The sequence below is a fragment of the Lissotriton vulgaris genome, chromosome 8, assembly GCF_964263255.1.
Source record: "Lissotriton vulgaris chromosome 8, aLisVul1.2, whole genome shotgun sequence".
In the NCBI taxonomy this organism is placed as follows: domain Eukaryota; kingdom Metazoa; phylum Chordata; class Amphibia; order Caudata; family Salamandridae; genus Lissotriton; species Lissotriton vulgaris.
The window spans coordinates 108,952,865-108,960,618 of NC_141696.1; the positions used below are offsets into that span (position 1 = coordinate 108,952,865).

The 7,754-nt window shown below is 43.5% G+C and overlaps 1 protein-coding gene across 1 annotated transcript in view; it reads right to left on the reverse strand.

Moving 5' to 3' along the window:
• LAMTOR1 (late endosomal/lysosomal adaptor, MAPK and MTOR activator 1) overlaps nucleotides 1–6,642 on the reverse strand; it is a 149,003-nt gene extending 142,361 nt beyond the window's left edge. Inside the window, exon 1 of the mRNA XM_086933773.1 lies at nucleotides 6,439–6,642. Within this exon, the coding sequence (XP_086789899.1) occupies nucleotides 6,439–6,480 (42 nt within the window). The 5' untranslated portion in view covers nucleotides 6,481–6,642. The remainder of the gene's footprint in view (nucleotides 1–6,438) is intronic.
• Nucleotides 6,643–7,754: the final 1,112 nt, after the last annotated feature.

A 7,754-nucleotide genomic window follows, 5' to 3' on the forward strand; every position in this document is an offset into this window, starting at 1 on the left:
GAATAGATACTAGATTCAGCTCTAAGTCTGCACCAGTAATGGTATCGGACAGGCCACACTTGTGTGCCACCTGGTCTGGTCAGTCTCATCCCTTGGCTGAAATGCACTGAAAACTCCAAACGCTATTTTTAGGTCTCGCGCTTAGTGTTGCAGCGCGCAGCGCAAGACCTCTTGTGGGGGCTTTAGAAAGCTACCCTTATGCGTGTAGGTTTGCTTTCCCAGTCTGGCATTGGCTTTCGTGTGATTTGTTTGTGAAAAAAACGGCACGTGATTGGGCAAAGGCGGGCGCATGTCCAGCCTTTGCTCCGCCCATTCCTACCGGTGGCCAGCACGTGTGCTGGCCACCGGTGGGAATGGGCGTGCCTTTGCCCCCGCTCCTCTGTGGTGCGTGTGCACCACTGTTTGTTATATATTGTTCAGCAAAGATTTTATTCCAGTAACTTCCTTTGTGCGTCGCGTCCTCTTTTCCTGCTGAGACACGTGTGTAGATCCTCGAGGTGTGCGCTCGCGAGTAGTTCTCACCGGATTGAGACCGGGAGAGCCCACGCACTGCGGGTGATGGTTCTATGTCTGTGTGTTTATCTATTTTGGCACAATGTCAAAGGCTTTACCCACGTGCACCAACAAAAGCATATTTGTGCCACTCTATACTTGCGAAAGAAAGGATTAGCTGCAAACAAAAACAATAAGACACCGTAATAGCTCGGCACAAATAACGTATTCCACGTCAGAAGTGTAAAATGTCCCAGTTGCTACATTTGTGTCGGCAAAGAGGACGTTCCAGCAGCCGAGGACAAACTCATATTGTAAAACGAGTTGGACTGCAGGTGAGGCTCGCTTCCGGGCAATAAGTATGTTTCCAAACACAATTGATTAACCTGTTATTGGGCCATGTAGGATTGTGAAATGTAGTGAAAGCAACACATGCAAGTTATACCTGAGATGACAACCTGAGGTAAGTTATTCCTGACACTGCAGTGCAACTGATGCAGCTGCACAGGGCGCTGACTGGAGGCCGCTGTGTTTTGCAAATACTTATTTTTTTTACAATAGGGATCGCTTTCGCGATCGCTTCCAGTGCTGCTTGTTTAATGTGCTACAAGGTTATGTCACTTATTTTTAACGAGCGAATTCCTAAAATCATATCTTAATTTCTTGTTATTCTTCTACTGAGCGCATCCCTGATGTGACCTATGCATTCTGACACGGGTCGTGCGGTGACGAGAATGCCATTCCTGTAAATCAGGTTACAGGTACAACCCCTTCGTATCACAATAATGTTATCACCGAGGAGCAGGTGCACAAGCCCACACGTCACCAAGGCCTTGCATTTTTAAGCAGAAGAGTGTAGAGATATGACCTGGCAGTCGTAGCGAGCGAGAACAGATGTGGCCTCGCCATTCCAAGTGCCTTTAACCCCTTCCATGCTCATGACGGAACGGTTCCGTCATGAGCGTCGGTTGGCATGTGCTTATGGCGGAACCGTTCCGTCATGGTTCTATTGGTTCTTTAGAACCTTCAGCACCGCAGCCGAATTCGCGCAGCGCTGAAGGGGTTAATCACCAAATAGAGGCCGAGCTGAACCCAATGCAGATTAAGGAGACAGGCCACAGCAGCCTATGTTAGGGCATGCCCCAGTAGTGGATTCCCCAGCAGGACCCAGGTGCCAGACAGCACAAAGGCAGTCGCTGCTCCCGACAGCATTGCGTGGGAACATCAAATTCCCGTCGGACTCAGACTGAGGAACCTGCGCCTAATGTTTTATCACTACACCTCGTACATGTTTCTCTTTGCAACGAGGTAGGCCAGGTTGCACTGCCCCTTTAAGGAGCTTTGCTAGCTAGAATTATAATAATGTCTTCTCAGCTGCCTGCAGTTTTAACTGCATGCACGTACGCGGGCGCGCGCTCACACCCTATACAGTATTAATATGTTCATGCAGTATTAATATTTTCATGCACGCATTTTGACTATTGTAAGTCCTAATTTCACTCTGTTTATAGTCACCTAGTCACGGTCACACACAATCCAAACATCTCTGATGTCGCACAACAATAATTTTTGTGGGCCTAGATATACATTTTTATTCGGATTATTAGACAACGACAACCTGCTCAAATACAAAACGTTCAAGTCATTAACGCACACAGGTCCGGTAAGGATAAATACTAGTTTAATATAATTTAAATTTACATAAAAATCATAAATATAACATGTTTCAAAAAGCTGTTTTAGCTTTAAACACGATTATAGGAAGAAATGGCACCAGCTACGTCACAAGGAGAAGTCACTATTACTCCTGCGAGACGTTCACCGTGCATCGCTGTAAACAGGTAGAATACTCATCTCAGATTTGCATACTGGATCAAATAAAAAAAGAGCAGTTTATTTGACAGGCGTAATAGATTTCTTTAATACACTGCCATTATTAGGTAACCACACGTTTAGGATTCTAGCCTGTATTCCCTCGCTCACAATAACAAGCATTTGCAATGCAATAGGTCTCGCATTATTAAAGTTTGAGCTATTGGCATTGCTAAACAATGCAACACCAATAGCTCAAACTTTAATAATGCGAGACCTATTGCATTGCAAATGCTTGTTTTCATTCTTATTGGTGGCCTACGAGTAATCCGCTGTCCTGATTCAACTGACCAGTGTATTAACTCATTAACCTGGGTCGATCATAAGAAAACGTATTTTAGATTTTATTGCAACCTGAAGCAAAACATATATATCTCACCTCCCTGTGACTTAAAAGGCTCAGGGGAAGTATCAGTGTGGGCAGAGAAATGTAGGTTTGCTCCAGTCTGGTGTGAGCATTTTTAAATCTCCCGCCAGGCAGGAGAAAACATGCTTTCCCTGTCAACATGGGAACGTCCAGGTAAAGGCATATCTGCTCTCACCTGGAAGGAGCTTTAAACATGCTCCCGTCGGTTGGGAACAGACTTTTGTTTACCTGCCCGAGCTCCTGTGGGCAGGAAACAGATACTGCTCCCACCCAGACAGGGCATGTAAAGAGAGCTGCTCCCTCCAGGCGGGAGTAATGCTGGCTTCCACACCTTGTGAGGAGCCAGCTGGGGCGGCAGGGACTCCAAAACCCTTTCTGCCTCTAATTTGGTGCTTGATGGGTGCCCACGTATAATTTACAGGTGCCCAAGGGGATGGCGTCCCAGGGGCCACCATAGACTCAGGGAGGGGGAGGGGGGGGGGGAGGGAACCCATCTCGCCTTTTATTTATATTTGCCCTGGAGGATGGGGTCTCCAGGGCTATTAAGGTTCAGGGAGAGGGGGTCAAGCAGCCTCCGCCCCTTTTTATTTGAATTCGGCCGTGGAGGATGTGGTCTCCGAGGCCTAATAAGGCTCGGGGGAGCCATGTGCCCCTCTCCTCCTTATATATATGGTTTAGTCCCGGGAGTTGGGGTCCTTAGGGCCCTTCTAACCCAGGCAGAGGGGCCACTTTACATAAGTGTTTACTTTATAAAAACCTTAAAATAAATCATTGAACGAAAGGCATGGTCGTAACTAAGCCTAGCATGCGTTCAAAGCATTCTTTAAATTTTAGTTGAGTTATTGAAATAGTGTTTTACCTTCTGAATATCTGTTATGAATGCAAAATTGGCTGGTCTGGCAATAATTGACACGAAGGTAAGCTAAGAGCTGCTGCAATATCATTGGTTAATGGTATATTTTCCTCTGGCTAGACAGGACTAGTTTTGTGAATAAAAAAAGTTAAGCCTCAATCAATGAGTGAACCACACTGGAAGGGAATATTTGGCATGTATTGTTATTATGGCTGTTGTCCAACCATGCACTCCAGTGTCCTTTATGAAGGCTAGGACGAAAGAGAAGTAAACACCCAAATCCTGCCAAAAAACTCACGCAGACAAATAAGAGCACTACATAATCCAAGGAACAGCTCTGAGATACAAAAATGAAGGATGGATGATTACAAGAAGGTGAAAAGTTAAACTGTGCATACCACAGATATTCTGCACTACCTTAAGACATGCATTTAATGGCCTAACTGCTCACAATACCAGCTCACCTAAGCCCCGAGTGTGAGACTGTTTACCAGCACTGGAAGTCATACTGCAAATATAGTGTGGAATTTGCAAGGCAAGTGTGAAACAGCAGAGTACTAATGAAAGCTCTGGCAAAGGAGTGTAAAAACCTGGGACTACAGTCTTGTCCCAAGGGCAACATTACTCTGAAGCAAAAGGCATGGTGAAACTAGGAGCAACCAAAGAAGGTCGATGCAGTGTAACAAATTGGAAGCATGCCGAATTGCCCACTTAAAGGAATCATGTTTAACAAACTTCTTCAAGTGACTTTGTGCTCACAGATTTAAGAAAGGGAATGAGGGAGCTCAAGGACAGGATCTTGTGCGCCACAGTGACAAAAAGATACAATATGTCTGCTGTTCCCATCTCCTTCACTGTGAGTTTTTGATTCCTCAAGTAGTATGGCACTAAGAATGCAGTGACCTGCCATCATGATAAGTGATACAGGGTTGTTTTAGTCCCTATGATCAGGCAATTATTCAATTGATCTTTATTTCGGCAAACTTTGCCATAAAAGATTTACATCATATACATTTCATAAAATAAAAACAATAAATCCCCTGGTTAGGACAATTGATTGGTATACCATTAAAAGCAATATGGATTAATAAAGATACAAATGTGAAAGGTAGTACATCTCTAGCTTTAAAAGCAGTGAGGAACGGAGCTGAAAAATATACAGTTTTAAAACATACATTTACACCATAAAGCAGCTAAAACGAGCGAAGTGGTTGATGATTTTGATCTTATAGCTTTATACCTTTTTTCTTTCGCACGATGTAAATTGAGTGCAAAAAACGACTGACACTAAATACAATTACTCGCGTTGTATCAGATTTGATCATTCTCAGTGCCGTCGTGCATGACCTTATTCCCAACAGGTTACACAGAGGTTTAATCCACTTCCTTCTGGCCAACACATATGCTGGCCAGAAGAATAGGATATGCTGGTCATCTTCCTTGTGATTACCCTCACACATTGAACATATTTCACTAGTTGTATGGTCCTCATCAACATTACCCCTTCTAGACCAACTTGCCATGGTAGAATTGGTCACAAGATTACCATATCTGAATTTAAAAAAAAAAAGGGTTTTCGCTAGCGGGGCTCTATTTCATCTAAAAAATTCTCAAAAAATGGTTCATCCTTGAACCTGAGAAAGTTATTTACTAGTGTGATCAGGCAATTACTTTGAGCGTGACAAAATAGAGATAGACCAAACCCTGCCCACGCTTTTACACCTTACTAATATGTGCAGAATAGATCTGTGCATATCTGTAAACGTTGTGTTTTGTGAGCATGGCTGAAGTATGCTATTTGAGAGGGTGACCCTTAAAAAGTGAAAGCTAGAAACCCCAGGTTAGGATGGGGAATTAAGATTTTACCTTATAGAATCCTAGGCCGGCATGTTTCTAATAAGGAAGATGGTTATCATGGATTGTCACTCAATAGATGCAAAGTTGGCAGTAATGTCAGTGAATTAATGAAGGATTAGACACAAAGGCAGTGCAGCTATTGCCTGGAGATAGGCTTTAAAGTGTTTACATATTTTCATTTACATGAATTGCCAGCTGTAAAAAGACTTGTTAGATAAAATGCAGATGGTTTAAAATTAATTTTATTTTTTACCAGCCGAAAGATGTCCCCATAACGAATAACTTTTTTAACACCTAGGAAATCAACGAACCCCAAATGTTTTACGTTGGCAGCAAAATAGTCTTCGTTTAAAAACCTAATCTGTCTGTGGTCCTGCTGTGTAGGTGTGCAGTAATTACTATGCAACAGCTGTGCTTCTCTGAATGCGACTCTTTTCCCACTCTATATATAATTTCTTCCTTATTGTGTCGACATCAACTTCCTCCATATAATTTACTACTGGTTTTTCGACTTCTCCCTCACTTCCTCCTGGAACATCATAGCCTTGATTCCAGTTAGTGGCCACGCCTCTCTTGCGTTAAATTGAGACCCTTCTCTTCCTCCTTCACTTACAGGATCACATACTTCCCCTATGCTACTATCTCTTGCCTACCATTGACTTCCCTGTCTTATCTTGAACCATATAGCAAACCTTTCGCCCTCCCACTAGCAACTCCACAATTAACTCCTGGAACTGCCAGAGGCAATTATTAGTAGTGATCAGTAAATGCAACAAATACATGCTCCTGCGCGCTGCACCTTGCTGGCATCTCCATCTTTTTAACAATTATCCTCTCATGCCAACCACGTTGTGTCCTACCTTGTCCACTTCCTCCTAGCATCATCTGAAACACTGCAGGCAACACTCGTATCCACTTTATGCCATGTTTGTAGCTGCCACCTGAACCTCATTTTAAGAGCCTGGCTCCCCTGCACCCCCTGGTCGCCCAGACTTACCTGCGCGTTTCCCTCGTTCTCATTACTGTAGCAACACCCCATGGCGGGGCAGCCTGTCCCCCTAGGACGGGGCCGCTCACAAGCTTCTACAGAACCACACTTCAGGTCCTTCTGCAGCACCCCTAGCAGGCGGGCAACATCACATGACAAGCCTCGGCTGCAGGGACAACAACCAACAGCGGAACTTCCGGCACCGCTCAGCTGTGGTCTGAAGCAGCCGTCGGCTGGCGAGGTCTCCCTTATGCAGCGCGGCAGAGCGGCGGCCATCTTAAGCTGGTGCTGCTTCTATTTAAAAATCTTATAACATATACCACAGCGATATAAAGTTTAGATTTCCCACGCTTCTATAAGGTTTATCACAATTTACACCATGATTCAAAATACAAATATACATTTGTGTTTCTACCTAATCTTCCATCAAGCATATATTGTGCTTTTAATATAACAGAAATAATGATATGAGTACGAAACTTTTATAATGCATTAGAATATGCCGCTATCTGTTCAGGTCAGTTTTTAGGGAGTAATTTCCAGTTCGCTGCCCTTTAAATATTATATTAGCATAGAGGCGATCTGAAGAAGGCAGCTTTTCAGTGGTCCTTCTTTCATGTCAATAGCTACAACAGCTGAGCTCTTAGACTATTAAAGGAACGCCTAGAACGGCATGGCCAGGTTTCAGTTAAGGGTGGTGTTCTTCGTCGTTAGGTCGTGTTTCACCGTTTATTAAATGAGACGCTACTTTTCCTATTGTGTAAAACAATAGTCTAGAAAGTAATGACTTTCCTTGTAAGTTAATGTTGCGAATTCAACCCTGCCAAGTTTCCAAGGTCTATGCCTGCTGTTGTGATCCAGTTCAAGTTTATGGCACCTGTAGTCTTATGTACGGCAGCTATGCAGATTGCTGTACTAGAATTTGAGAATGTATGGTGTTACAACACATAAATTTACAACGCATGCCTTTACAACGCAGTTTTTACACTGCAACATCCCTTACAACACATACATATACATTGCATGCCATTACAACAAATTTTTTTAAACTGCATTTAAAACGCATTCCAAAACATCAAATTATACCTTAACAACGCGTAGCATTATAACGCATACCATTACATTGCATTTAAGGTAAGTGTTGGATAGTGTGGGGGTATAAATAACGATTCTAACTCCAGGGTGTGCAACAGTAACGTAAGTGTTGGATAGTGTAGGGGGAAAAAAGTACTATTCTAACTCCAGGGGGTGCAACAGTAGGGTATGTGACATGCGTTGTAGTGTCATGCGTTGTAAAGGATGTTGCGCTGTAATGACTGCGTTGT